Source organism: Papio anubis, chromosome 1 (assembly GCF_008728515.1).
Source record: "Papio anubis isolate 15944 chromosome 1, Panubis1.0, whole genome shotgun sequence".
Taxonomy (NCBI): Eukaryota; Metazoa; Chordata; class Mammalia; order Primates; family Cercopithecidae; genus Papio; species Papio anubis.
The window spans coordinates 23,597,487-23,611,708 of record NC_044976.1 but is presented as its reverse complement, the minus strand read 5'-3'; the positions used below and the strand labels follow the sequence as shown (position 1 = coordinate 23,611,708).

Sequence of the window (14,222 nt, the reverse complement as noted above, 5' to 3'; positions counted from 1 at the left end):
CTCAAAAAAAAAAAAAAAAAAAGGCCAGGTGTGGTGGCTTATGTCTGTAATCTCAGCACTTTGGGAGGCTGAGGCGGGTGGATCACTTGAGGTCAGTTCAAGATCAGCCTGGCCAACATGGTGAAACGCTGTCTCTACTAAAAATACAAAAATTAGCTGGGTGTGGTGCACGCCTGTAGTCCCAGCTACCTAGGAGGCTGAGGCAGGAGAATCGCTTGAACCCAGGAGGCAGAGGTTGCAGTGAGCCAAAATTACGCCATCGCACTGCAGCCTGGGCAACAGAGTGAAACTCCGTCTCAAAAAAAAAAAAAAAAGGATAAAAGGAAAACTACAAATTCTACTGAATGTTTTATTTTCCTACTGGTGTGGTAATAAATAACCACATTGTTAGTGGCTTAAAACAATGCAAATTTAATATCTCATAGTTCTACAGGTGAGGAGTCTCACCAGGTTAGAGTCAAGGTGTCAGCCACATTTTGATTCTTTTTGGAGACTCTAGGGGAAGATCCCCACACTTGCTCATCCAGGTGTTGACCGAATTCAGTTCTATGATATAGGATTGAGGTCTGTTTCCTGGCTGTCAGCTGGAACCCACCATTAGCCCCTAGAGTCCTCTCCCTGCCCTTGCACATAAGCCCCTACATTTCTTTTTTTTTTTTTTTAATTATTTTTTTCTTTGAGACGGAGTCTCGCTCTATTGCCCAGGCTGAAGTGCAGTGGTGTGATCTCGGCTCACTGCAACCTCCGCCTCCCGGATTCAAGTGATTTTCTTGCCTCAGCCTCCCAAGTAGCTGGGATTACAGGTGCACGCCACCTCGCCCGGCTAATTTTTGCATTTTTAGTAGAGACGGGGTTTCACCATGTCGGCCAGGCCGGTCTCAAAACGCCTGACCTGGTGATCCGTCTGCTTTGGCCTCCCAAAGTGCTGGGATTACAGGTGTGAGCCACCACGCTGGGCCCTACATTTCAAAAGCAGCAACAGGGCATAGAATTCTTCTCATGCTTTGACTCTCTCCTGAGATTAGATTGGGCCCACCCAGATACTTCAGGATAATCTCATCTCCATATCCTTAACCTTAATTACATCTGCATAATGCCTTTTGCCACCTTAAGGTAACATATTCACAGGTTCCAGGAAATTAGGGAATGGACATGTTTGGGAGGCAATTGGTTTGCCTACCATAATGAAGGACACAAACAAAAAACCCCAACTTAAATGGCACACTTAAAGCTTGTTGCGCTACCCTACCTTGTTTTAACCTGAGTGACTCTCTCCTAGCAGAGAACCGGACAGACTCCATTTTAGTTTCTTTACTTGCAGGCCCCTTTATCCCCCTTAAGGGAATAACTAGTGCAAGCTGACTCCAATCACATCCAAGAATGCACCTGCTGATAAGATATTGAGGCAGGCTGTACCAGCAGCTCCTGGGAATGTGCTCGGTGGAAGATATCTCTTAGTGATAGTTTAAGCCCCTGCACCTGGAACTGTTTATTTTTTGTAACTGCTTCTATAACCAATTAATTTTTTAAAACTTTTTGCCTATTCTGCTTCTGTAAAATTGCTTCAGTTAAACCCCCCTCCCCTATTTAGACCTTAGTGTAAAAGAAAATCTAGCCCCTTCTTTGGGGCCGAGAGAATTTTGAGCGCTAGCTGTCTCTCAGTCACCGGCTAATAAAGGACTCCATAATTTTTCCCAAAATGTGGCGTTTCTCTGTAACTCGCTTGGTTACAACATTGTCACATTCTTAGATGGGAAGATTTGCTATTGTAAAGATGTTATTTTCACCTAAATTAGCCTACAAATTCAGTGCTAGATGTTCTAAAAACTAAAGTTGAATTTTTTAAATTAGGTGAGTGGATAGATGCTCAGAGAATGTATAGTGTTTAGAGAAATAAAGGAAGGTGACATCCTTAGACTTTAACTCAGGTAGACCGCATATGTTTTTGAGACAAATACACCAGCATTCTGCACCAGGGCTAAGTCATGTTTCCCACTGTTTCCAAAATCCTGTTAATATCCAGGATTTGCTGGGCACAGTGGCTCATGCCTGTAATCCCAGCACTTTGGGAGGCCAAGGCAGGCAGATCACTTGAGGTCAGGATTTCGAGACCAGCCTGGCCAACATGGCGAAACCCGATCTCTGCTAAAAATACAAAAAAAGTTAGCTGGCGTGATGATGCACGTCTGTAAACCCAGATGCTCGGGAGACTGAGACACAAGAATCGTGTGAACCCAGTACACAGAGGCTGCAGTGAGTCCAAGATCGCACCACTGCATTCCAGCCTGGGCACTAGAGCGAGACTGTCTTAAAAAAAAAAAAAATTAGGATTTTTCTGGTCACCATTTTTTAGGCACACATTGACTGATACAATGAACTGTCTACAGAGACTCGTTCCATCCTTTCCTATTCATAAGCAAGAGCTCAAGACTGTATCATAAGCATAGTTTAACTTTAGTTCCCCTAACACATCATTTTTATACTTGTCAAATGTGAAACTCGGCCGGGCGCGGTGGCTCAAGCCTGTAATCCCAGCACTTTGGGAGGCCGAGACGGGCGGATCACGAGGTCAGGAGATCAAGACCATCCTGGCTAACAGGGTGAAACCCCGTCTCTACTAAAAAAAAAATACAAAAAACTAGCCGGGCGAGGTGACGGGCGCCTGTAGTCCCAGCTACTCGGGAGGCTGAGGCAGGAGAATGGCGTAAACCCAGGAGGCGGAGCTTGCAGTGAGCTGAGATCCGGCCACTGCACTCCAGCCTGGGCGACAGAGCGAGACTCCGCCACAAAAAAAAAAAAAAAAAAAAAAAATGTGAAACTCGTGTTATTATTATTATTTGTTTTGAGATGGAGTTTTGCTTTTGTTGCCCAAGCTGGAGTGCGATAGCACGATCTCGGCTCACTGCAACCTCCACCTCTCAGGTTCAAGCAATTCTCCTGCCTCAGCCTCCTGAGTAGCTGGAATTACAGGTGCCCGCCACCACGCCCTGCTAATTTTCGCATTAACTCCTGACCTTAGGTGATCCACCCGCTTCGGCCTCCCAAAGTGCTGGGATTACAAGCGTGAGCCACCGCGCCCGGCCTCGTGTTATTTTTCTGTCCACTCACACAGCTTTATGAGAACTTTCGGCAAAAGTTTCTGATGGATGGGCATTGGATCTTCACTGTCTTGAGATTTAGAAAGAAACTGTTTAAGAACTACTTCCATCATAATGCATCCTCAGGAGATGTGGATGAACTGCGGACATGTGGGATGAAGATGAATAAGATATGAGTGAGTTTGTATCTCCCTCTAAACAAAGTGGCTTTTGTCAAAATGTACTTGTAAAGAAATGTATAGGCTGGGCAAAGTGGCTCACGCCTGTAATCCCAGCACTTTGGGAGTCTGAGGCGGGAGAATCGCTTAAGCCCAGGAGTTGGAGACCAGGTTGGACAACACAGTTAGATTCCGTGGCTAAAAAAATAAAAAAATTAGCGTGGTGGTGCATGCCTGTAGTTCCAGCTCTTCTGGAGCCTGGGCTGCAGTGAGCCGTGAGGGTCCCACCACACTCCAGCCTGGGCGAGTGAGACCCCGTCTCAAAAAAAAAAAAAAAAAAAAAAAGCAATTAACCCACAATTTTCAAGGCAATTGTTATGCTTTACAAGAAGTGTTTGAAATGCATCCCATTTGTAGATCCCTAGAAGTAAAATAGTCACCTTTGTTTACATTCTTACACCAAACCCAGTTTTTGGAAGAGGTATCTCAGACTTCATTCTTATGCCCAGATTAAAGGTCAATTGTCAGTCCTTTTATTTTGTCTCCACCTTATCACCTTCCTAGCCAAAACATGGAAGTAAAACACCTTTTCTACGTTAATACTGCATTTCCAGGGATCTTGGGGTGTCCCGGGGGAGAGCGCGGTCCCCTCTCCGTCATGGCGGGGTGTGGATTCGGTCGCCGTCTCCCGGCGCCGCGGTACCCAGGACAGGAGGAAGAGGCCAGGAAGGGTCCAGGGAGGCTCAGGCCGGGTCTGCGACTTCCCGGCGGCGGGTGCTGCAACGACCCTGTGGGCACCTGCCTGTCAGACGGCACCCGCTCCCAGCCCTCTCCAGCCTGCGGCCGCTCCTCCCCCGGCCCTACTCCAGCCCCGCCCGTGCAGTAAGGCCAGAGTCTGGTGTAGCGCCAGGCGGGACCGTCCCATCTTCGAAGTTTTCTGCCCCGCAATTATCTCAGACCGGGAAGAGACAGAAGAGGAAAAAAAAAAAAGCCAAGGGCAACGGGACACCCGGATGTACCAAGCACCGCCCCCTGGAGCCCCATCGCGCATGAGCACCGTGGAGGCAAGGGCGCGGCTTGGGGGAGGGAGGAGGCAGGGCGGTGGTTGGGCGAAAGGAGAGCCACGCCCGCTACGGAACGTCTCTGCGCATGCGCCGGGGCCAGCTTCTGGTACTTTCGACGCGTCTGCTGACGTAGGCTCTCAGTGCGCGTCCGGACGTCGGAGGTGGAGGTTGTGGAGTTCGCTGTTCGAGAGTGGGCACGAAAAGCTCCTTTTAGTCCTGCGTTCCGAAAGGAGGGCGTCTGTTGGGCCTTTCTCTCAGTCGTGAGGGAGGCGTCGACGGCCTACGGTAAGTTTTCTGCTGACTGGGTCTCTCAGGACCGCCGCAGTGGTCTCTCAGGAGTGAGGGACGGGAAACGTGCTGGGCTCGCGTTTGGGGAACGCAGCGTTTCGCTTCGAGGCCGCGGCCTCAGGGCGCCGAGGGGAGTTTTTAGGGCTGATGCCCTTCGCCGCGGCCGCCTCCCGCGCCTTGGCTCCGCCTGCCGGAGGGCCCCAGACTGTGGCTTCCGGGTGGCCGGGCGCCCGCTTCCGCGACGCGACTTGTTTTTCTCCCTGGGATTTTTAGGAAGTCGTGAGTTGAGGCTTGCGGGATCGTTTCCGGAGAAAGCGCAGGCTAAGGCCGCAGCGGAAGATGTCCAACTACGTGAACGACATGTGGCCGGGCTCGCCGCAGGAGAAGGATTCGCCCGCCGCCTCGCGGTCGGGCGGCTCCAGCCGGCTGTCGTCGCGGTCGAGGAGCCGTTCTTTTTCCAGAAGCTCTCGGTCCCGTTCCCGCGTCTCGAGTCGGTTTTCGTCCAGGAGTCGGAGCCGGAGCCGGAGGAGTAGGTCAAGGTCCCGTTCCCGAAGGCGCCACCAGCGGAAGTACAGGCGCTACTCGCGGTCATACTCGCGGAGCCGGTCGCGATCTCGCAGCCGCCGTTACCGAGAGAGGCGCTACGGCTTCTCCAGGAGATACTACCGGTCACCTTCGCGGTCCCGGTCCCGTAGCAGGTCGCGCTCTCGGGAAAGGTCGTACTACGGAAGGGCGTACGCGATGGCGCGGGGGCGGCGCTACTACGGCTTTGGTCGCACAGTGTACCCGGAGGAGCGCAGCAGATGGAGGGACAGATCCAGGACGAGGTCGCGGAGCAGAACCCCCTTTCGCTTAAGTGAAAAAGGTGGGTGGGTCATTTATCTTCCTAGTTTTGGTAATGTGTGGTGACAGTATAACCAAAGTTGCTGTGTAGTTTCAATATTAGTTCCTTTGGTGCTGGAAATTTTTTTCGTTGGAGGAAAGAGGGGGAGGACATTACTTGTAGTTAGTGGACAGCATTCTGTCTCTTCAGGGTTAAAGGTCAATCGGATGTTAAATGGCTCAGGATGTAGGGAACCTTTTTTCCTATTGGCTGACTGTTCTTGGTGGTGGAGCCTTTTAAATGTTATGATTAAGTTAAAGGTTTTAAATTTAACTATAGATTGGGAAGAACAACATCAAAACACGCTGCCTTTTAGTTGACATTATTACTGAATACAATTGAATTGTCGAGTATCTTAAATGATTTAGGAGGCCGGCATGGTGGCTCACGCCTGCGATCCCAGCACTTTGGGAGCCGGAGGCGGGCGGGTCACTTGAGGCCAAGCGTTCCATGCCAGCCTGGCCGACGTAGCTCACTATTTCTAGTAAAAATACAAAAATTAGCCGGGGGTGGTGGTAGAAATACACTTGAGTGTATCAGTATTGGTTCAGTGGTTGTGATAATTGTACCATATAAAGAATCTGTTGCAGAAAACCCTGGTTTTCAGAAATATCTTTGAAGAAAAAGCAAAATAATACCACTATTAACTAGAGAAAATTAGCTACAACAAAAAGACAAAATAGTAGGACGCTCAGGCCTTTAGTCAGGAAAACTGAAAACTAAGATTATTTAAGAATTTTATTTCTTTCAGCAAGAAGTGAGCTGGAGAGTTGAGTTTTCAGTGAATAAAGTTACACAGTTGTCCCTCTGTTCACTCGGGGGATTGGTGCCAGGACGCATATGGAACCGTCACGCATGCTTGGGGTTTACAGTCTCAAATACTGTGGTACTTTCTATCTGCATTTAGTAGGGAGAAAAAAATCTAACTATAAAGTAGACCAGCGCAGCTCAAACCAGTGTTAAAGGGCAGCCTTACTTTAGTATTATAAACAAGTGACTTAATACATTTAATACCACAAAATAACATGCTTATTTTGTAATTCTGAGTTCTCTTGGGGGGAAAAAACTACCAGACTAATGAATAAAAAAAAATTTTTTTTTTTTTTCCAGATCGAATGGAGCTGTTAGAAATAGCAAAAGCCAATGCAGCGAAAGCTTTAGGAACAACCAACATTGACTTGCCAGCTAGTCTCAGAACTGTACATGTAGCCAAAGAAACAAGCCATGGAATAAGTGTATCAAGTAATGGTGCAAAGCCTGAAGTAAGTATTCTAGGTTTGTCCCAACAAAACGTTCAGAAAGCCAACTGTCAAATCTGATAAGCCACTTACTATTTACCTTAGACTATACTTTTTGGGAAGTCTAGCTATGTATATAATGTGCTAAATTCAGAGTAGCAGATCTGAAGATAAGCAAGGTGTCATACCCATGAAAATGGGAGATTAATGAACTTTAGTGGCAGATCTGAAGATAAGCAAGGTCGTACCCATGAAAATGGGAGATTAATGAACTTTATTTGGCCGTGCATGGTGCCTCTTGCCTGTAATGAGGCAGATGGCTTGAGTCCAGGAGTTCAAGACCAGCCTGGGCAACGTGGAAAAACCGCGTGTTTACAAAAAATACAAAAATTATCCAGGCATGGTGGCGCATGCCCGTAGTGCCAGCTGTTTGGGAGGCTGAGGCAGGAGGATCTTTGAGCCCAGGATGCTAAGGTTGCAGTGAGCCAAGATTGCACCATTGTACTCCAGCCTGGGCAACAGAGTGAGACCCTGTCTCAAAAAATACATTTAATTTTTCATTTTCAGTTAACACTGTACTCTTATAACACCATTAATATATTGTAGCTGGTACTTCGGTGATTCTGTTACCAGGTTTTCTAAGCTGTTTACAGTGCGTAGCTTTCATTTGCAGCATTATGTTCCCACAAATCTGTACTCAGCATATACAGTATAGTTTATCTGCTTTATTTCTGTCTTATAGAAATCATGAATGTGGTCTGCAGACATTGATGAAGAAAATCTGTTGGTAATTGATACATGGGCTAAAGCATCAGAGGTTTAATTTGAAGTTTATGTTCACACACTGAAAACTTAGTTTTCTTTGTTGGTAGATACATGTGCATGCTAGAATTTGGGACAGGTACTATTTGTATAAAGTATTAAAGTCAGTTTTTAAAGTAAGCAAAGGTACATGTTGTAATGGTGGGGCATCTGTGAAAAAGATGTCCCTTTCATAATATATGCAATATATTCCAGATGTTTTGAGAGATTACAGAAGAGGAGGCCTGCTTCATTTGCAGATAAGTTTATTATAATTCTCCACAAATGTGCAGGATGTGCATTAGCAAATTGCACTGTACTTTTCACTCCAGCTTGGGTGACAAAGCGAGACTCCGTCTCGAGGAAAAAAAAAAAAAAAAGATGCTGTATCTAAATGACTGTGTAATTGGGCCCAGATGTGGGTTTGCTCAGTATTAGTAGACAAGGTCTTTGTTCAGACGATTTAGGTGCCTAACTGGCAAATGTCTTAGCTTCTTAAAGCTAGGTATTTCTGATGTGGCTTTACTTTTCAAAAGTTAACTTGATTCAACCTAAGAAAACTGATTAAAAAACTAGTTTAAAAATTACTTAAATTTGCCAGCAGGGAAGTTAAAATAATTATGAGAAGAACGTCTTAAGCCTAATATTAAATCAGTTTTGTTAAGGGGAAAACTCAATAATTGTTACTTCAGCTGTTGAATATATGGTTAGATCCAAGTTGATTTTTGTGTCTACAACTAAATTTTGTATACAATTAGATTATTTTTTAATATAGGATTTAGAAACCAAGGGTATGTGTTTTAAAATTACACTTTTTCTTGACCTGTCTAGCTGTCAGAAAAGGTAACAGAAGATGGAACTAGAAATCCTAGTGAAAAACCTTCCCAGCAAAGAAGCATAGCTTTTAGCTCTAATGTAAGTATGTCCAGGCATTGATCACTCAAAAATTGGATTTAGGATGTGTTTGCATCTTTGTGTTTTTATCTTCGTGGTGATAATTGGGGGCCTACTGACACAGTTTTTAAATAGAATTAAAACCGTTTGTTTTTGAGCCATGTTTACAAGTGGCCATTATAATGGGTTCCTAACCTATCTGACATTCACATTCGTTTCGATATTTTGCCTTTCTTTTAAGTCTCCCCATTTTTATTGAAATATTTTAAAGGGAAATCTTCAGAATACTCCTTAATCACAATGTTTTAAAATACGGTTTCAAAAATGAAGCCCCCAAATCATTACACCTTGTGTATGTCCAGTGTTTCCCTGCTGCCCCAGTATCTTCACTTTACATTTTGAATCAAGCTACAATTAAGGTTCATACTATGTTTGGTTGATAATATCTTTATTTATTTATTTATTTATTTATTATTATTTTTTTTGAGACGGAGTCTTGCTCTGTTGCCCAGGCTGGAGTGCAGTGGCCCAATCTCCGCTCACTGCAGGCTCCGCCTGCGGGTTCACGCCATTCTCTTGCCTCAGCCTCCCGAGTAGCTGGGACTACAGGCGCCCGCCACCACGCCCGGCTAGTTTTTTGTATTTTTAGTGGAGACGGGGTTTCACCGTGTTAGCCAGGATGGTCTTGATCTCCTGACCTCGTGATCCGCCCGCCTTGCCCTCCCAAAGTGCATGAGCCACCGCGCCTGGCCATTTTTTTTTTTTTTTTTTTTTGGAGACAGTCTTGCTCTGTCACCCAGGCTGGAGTGCAGTGGTGTAATCTTGGCTCACTGCAGCCTCTGCCTCCTGGATTCAAGCGATTCTCCTGCCTCAGCCTCCCGAGTAGCTGAGACTACAGGCGCACACCACCACACCCAGCTAATTTTTGTATTTTTAGTAGAGACAGGGTTTCACTGTGTTTGCCAGGATGGTCTCCATCTCCTGACTTCATGATCCGCCCGCCTCAGCCTCCCAAAGTGTTGGGATTACAGGCGTGAGCCACCACGCCCAACAGTTGATATCTCTAAGGCTCGTATATGGGATTATTTAATGTACTTTTTTGTGTGAAAATGTATAATTATATGTTTGGGAAGCTGACTGAATTTGTTTTTTTACAGAATTCTGTAGCAAAACCAATACAAAAATCAGCTAAAGCTGCCACAGAAGAGACATCTTCAAGATCACCAAAAATAGATAAGAAAAAAAGTCCATATGGACTGTGGATACCTGTCTGAAAGGAGAAAACTAATGGCTAAGTTTGCATGAAAACTGCACTTTATTGCAAGTTAGTGTTTCTAGCATTATCCTATCCCTTTGAGCCATTCAGGGGTACTTGTACATTTAAAAACCAACACAAAAAGATGTAAATACTTAATACTCAAATATTAACATTTTAGGTTTCTCTTGCAGATATGAGAAATAGCACAGATGGACCAAAGGTTATACACAGGTGGGAGTCTTTTGTATATAGTTGTAAATATTTTCTTGGTTATGTAAAAATGAAATTTTTTAGACAGTAATTGAACTGTATTCCTGTTTTGTATATTTAATAAATTTCTTGTTTTAATTCTTAGTCTCTGTTCTATATGTAATTACTTAATGGGTCTTTGTAGAGATACAAGGAGGCATGTGTTGATTAAAGCCTTGTTAATCTCAAGTCCAAGGCTCACTGGCCCAAAGTGGGATTTTGAGAAATGCCGAATCTCAATCAAGTCCCTACCCTAGACCTGCTGAATTAGAAACTGAATTTTAACAGGATTCCCAGTTGAGGTCAATACTTCAAACTTGAAAAATTGCCCTAAAAAATTTATGGAATACTGGGCTTCAAGGCAAGAAACTAAGCCAGAAAGAGGAGAAATAGAATCCCTCATTAAGCTGTAAAATCTGTGTGGTGTAGTTAACATTTATGCCTTTGAAAGTATTCTAAAGATTTTTTTTTTTTTTTTTTTTTTTTTTTTGCGACCGAGTGCAGTGGTGTGTTCTGAGCTCACTGCAAGCTCCACCTCCCAGGTTCACGCCATTCTCCTGCCTCAGCCTCCCGTGTAGCTGGGACTACAGGTGCCCACCACCACACCTGGCTAAGTTTTTTGTGTTTTTAATAAGAGATGGGGTTTCACTGTGTTAGCCAGGGTGGTCTCGATCTGACCTTGTGATCTGCCTGCCTCGGCCTCCCAAAGTGCTGGGATTACAGGCGTGAGCCACTGTGTCTGACCCTTCAGCACATAAAATTTTAAGAAGTAGGTATTACACTTTATGAACTGGAAAATATAGATGGCTGGTCTAAATAAGTGGACTGATTTTTATGGATAGACTCTTTAATTTTTAGAGATAGGGTTTCTTGCTCCATCACCCAGACTGGAATGTAGTCAGTCACAGCTTGCTGCAACTCCAGGGCTCAGGCAATCCTGCCACAGCTTCTGCCATATAGGCTTATGCCACCGCACCTGGCTAATTTTTGGGGGTAGAGATGAGTGGGATTTCTGTGTTACCCTAGGCTGGTCTTGAACTTGTGGCTTCAAGCAATGCTGCTCCTGTGGCACCCCCAGAGTGTGGGGATTACAGGTGTGAGCCACTGTGCCTGGCCTAAAATAATAGTTCGACCAAATGTTTTAACTTTCTTACAAGGATATTTGGTTTTTTTGAAGGATAGCATTTTACAGAATGTTATTAGGGATCAGTCTCCATCTCCATGGTTTTTTCCCATAAATGCACCTGGGCTGTGCAGTAGAGCAGGGGACAGGAAAGCACCTATAATTGTGACCACTTCTGGGGAAGAGGAGGGACTACGGTGAATTTCCAGTAGCCATTGTCACCTTCCTTTCACTACTTACATAGCTTGCAAGAAAAATTAGCACCCTGCTGCTGAAGCTCCCAAGGTCAACTCTAGGCTTCACATTAAACACAGAAAACACAAGTGAATAATACACAGATAAACGTGGAAATAATACACATTTCAAACATTTCTTTACCAATGTGCATGGGCCTGGCCAGGTGGCAATCTGAGTTGCCCCCAGACTCTGCATCATGCTCTCTACAGCCAGGATTTGGCGGGCTCCCGCGCCGCCTCTGAGGAGTGAGCTGGGGCCGGGGTGGCTTGGCTCCTCGGAGGCTCTCGCCCACACCCAGTCCTAACAAGTCTCTGCTCTCCTCTCCGCCGGCATCGCATCCTTCTCTAGGACAGACCTAGCCGCAGACGCCACTACTTCGCTACCCCCAGGCAAGTGCCTGCCACCGCCTGGTCAGTCACAGTCTCTGCCCTCCCCTGGCAATGCTTCCCCCCACTTCCGGTAACAATTAAGTGGAACCCCGGGCCTCACTTTTCCGGACGAAACGTAACCCGGCCCTTCCTGGGGTACCTCTAGAGCGGAGAAGACAGTCCCCGCCCCTGGCAGTCCTGGGGTGTGTCTGATTGGGCTAGGCCTGTGCGCAGGCGCATTGGGTGGAGAAACCTGGACATGTGTGGGAGATAACGAGGAGGCTGTGAGCCATGATCTCAGCCTGGGTGACAGTGAGACCCTGTCTCAAAAACAAAAACCTATCCCCCTCCTTCCTCTGATTTCCTTAAATGCCTTTCTTTAGGGAAGGCAGCTCACCACTTGAAAAGTCAGTTTCCCCTGTTACAGCTCTTCATACATTTTCATCTTTGCAGCACTTACATAAATGTAATTAAATAAGTGTAATTGCTTGTTTAACTTAGTTAATTTTGGGTTTCTTTTAACCCAAAATTTTGAGCGAATCTCGCTCTGTCACCCAGGTTGGAGTGCAGTGGGGCGATCTCAGCTCATGGCAACCTCTGCCTCCTGGGTTCAAGTGATTCTCCTGCCTCAACCTCCTGAGTAGCTAGAATTACAGGTGCCTGCCACCACGCCTGGCTAAGTTTTGTATTTTTAGTAGAGACGGTTGGTTAGGCTGGCCTGGAATTCCTGACCTCAAGTGATCCACCCGCCTAGGCCTTACGAAGTGTTGGGATTACAGGCATGAGCCACTGAGCCCGGCCTAATATAGTTAATTTAAATGACATTTCTTAACCTCTATTAAAATAGCAAATATTTGGCCAGGCACTGTGGCTTACTCCTGTAATCCCAGCACTTTGGGAGGCTGAGGTGGGAGGATTACCTGAGCCCAGGAGTTCAAGACCAGCCTGGGCGACAGAGCAAGACCCTGTCTCTACCTCTGACCGTGCCAACCCCCAAAATTGAAGTATTAGCCGGGCATAGGGGCAGGTGCCTGTAGTCGCAGCTACTCGGGAGGCTGAGGTGGGAGGATCCTCTAGGAGGCAGAGGTTGCAGTGAGCCAAGATTGTGCCACTGCACTCCAGGCAAGGCAACAGAGCAAGACCTTGTCTCAAAAAAAAAGCAAATATGGCAGAGTAACAGGATTGTTTTCTATGTTATAGATGATTTGATAGAGCAATATTATGGGTATTTACATTCTTTAAGAAAACAGTGTTAGTTATAAACCAGGCATGGTGGCTCATGCCTGTAATCCCAGCTACTCAGAGGAAGAAGCTGAGGATGGAGGGATGACTTGAGGCCAGGAGTTCGAAATCAGCCTAAATAACATAGTGAGACCCTGTCTCTTAAAAATAAAGTCAATTATAAAATTATTTTCAGTAAGATCCCTTATCAGAATTAGAGGTTTTGAAAGTTATATTACTAGGCTTATGTATGCTAAGTAATTACTGCTTACAAAGTTGTAGACTGGGTAAGAAAAACCAAAGAGTGAAGCATGCCGGGGCTAGCAATAGGGGGATCCATCACTACTACTATCCCTAAAGAGGCAAAAGAAGGGAGCAGCAATGGGAACCTAGAAAGTATAGGGTTAGGCCAGGCGCGATGGCTCATGCCTGTAATCTCAACACTTTAGGAGACCGAGGCAGGTGGATCACCTGAGGTCAGGTATTCGAGACCAACCTGACCAACAAGGTGAAACTCTGTCTCTACTAAAAATATAAAAATTAGCCGGGTGTGTTGGAAGGTGCCTGTAGTCCCAGCTACTTGGGAGGCTGAGACAGGAGAGTTGCTTGAACCTGGGAGGTGGAGGTTGCAGTGAGCTAAGATCACGCCACTACACTCCAGCCTGGGCAATGGAGAGAGACTCCATCTCAAAAAAAAAAAGAAAAAAAAGAAAATGTAGGGATAGAAGATAGTCTTCAGACAGAAGTGGTGCCTACAGAAATATGCCAAATCCATAATCCAGCTAGGGAATAAATACCTTGACCTCATTTCTTCCAAACCTTTGATCTTATATAGGTACTATGCACTGGCAGGACCCAGGAAGGCAGAGGGCAAGAGAGTTTACTAATGCAGTCCATTCAGGCCAGCACTCAGGGACACAGAACATGGAGACCAGTGGAGAGTAGTTCTAACAGGGCAGACAGAAAATATCTAGCACAATTTTTTTTTCAACAGGATATGGCAACAATTTAAAAAATTGCAATCTTATAAGAAATCTGTTCAAATTATATTTATACATATTAACAACAGAACAAGTGATGTGTCTAATTGAATTTTTCTAGATGCTGGAAGATCTTCCATCGTATATGCTAGTCTTTACAATGTGACATTGGCACTCCTTCAATCTAGAAGTAGAGTCTGTTTCCCTAATCCTTGAATCTGTGACAATGGAGGGACAGACACTGTGTGAACTCTGAGACTAAGTCATAAAAAGTGAAACACAGATTCCACCTAGTTCTCTTGGGATACTTGTTCTTAAAACCAGCCCCCATGCTTTGAGGAAGCCCAGGCCAATGGAGAGGC

General features: G+C 45.5%; 1 protein-coding gene across 6 annotated transcripts; it reads left to right on the top strand.

The window, feature by feature from the left end:
• Positions 1-4,401: 4,401 nt before the first annotated feature.
• On the top strand, positions 4,402-10,036 carry RSRP1 (arginine and serine rich protein 1). 6 transcript variants are annotated; one of them, XR_002521668.2, is made up of 6 exons: positions 4,402-4,605; positions 4,882-5,473; positions 6,602-6,753; positions 8,362-8,445; positions 9,582-9,748; positions 9,874-10,036. XR_002521668.2 is itself a non-coding variant. In XM_003891351.3 (5 exons), exons 2-5 carry the CDS (start codon positions 4,948-4,950, stop codon positions 9,696-9,698), a joined length of 879 nt encoding a protein of 292 aa, XP_003891400.2. In that variant the 5' UTR covers positions 4,402-4,605; positions 4,882-4,947; the 3' UTR covers positions 9,699-10,036. The 6 variants fall into 6 exon arrangements, 2 of the variants coding, with proteins under 2 accessions (XP_003891400.2, XP_017813871.2); XR_001902210.2 differs by having other exon boundaries at positions 7,747-8,445; positions 9,582-10,036; XR_001902209.2 differs by having other exon boundaries at positions 7,472-8,445; positions 9,582-10,036.
• The last annotated feature ends 4,186 nt before the right edge of the window (positions 10,037-14,222 follow it).

What these genes read in the sequence shown, in the direction of transcription:
- RSRP1 (XM_003891351.3), top strand. Translation starts at nt 4,948, where the DNA reads ATGTCCAACTACGTGAACGACATGTGGCCGGGCTCGCCGCAGGAGAAG. An exon ending in GTAATGGTGCAAAGCCTGAA is followed by an intron (nt 6,754 to 8,361) that starts GTAAGTATTCTA and finishes TGACCTGTCTAG; the next exon opens with CTGTCAGAAAAGGTAACAGA. An exon ending in GCATAGCTTTTAGCTCTAAT is followed by an intron (nt 8,446 to 9,581) that starts GTAAGTATGTCC and finishes GTTTTTTTACAG; the next exon opens with AATTCTGTAGCAAAACCAAT.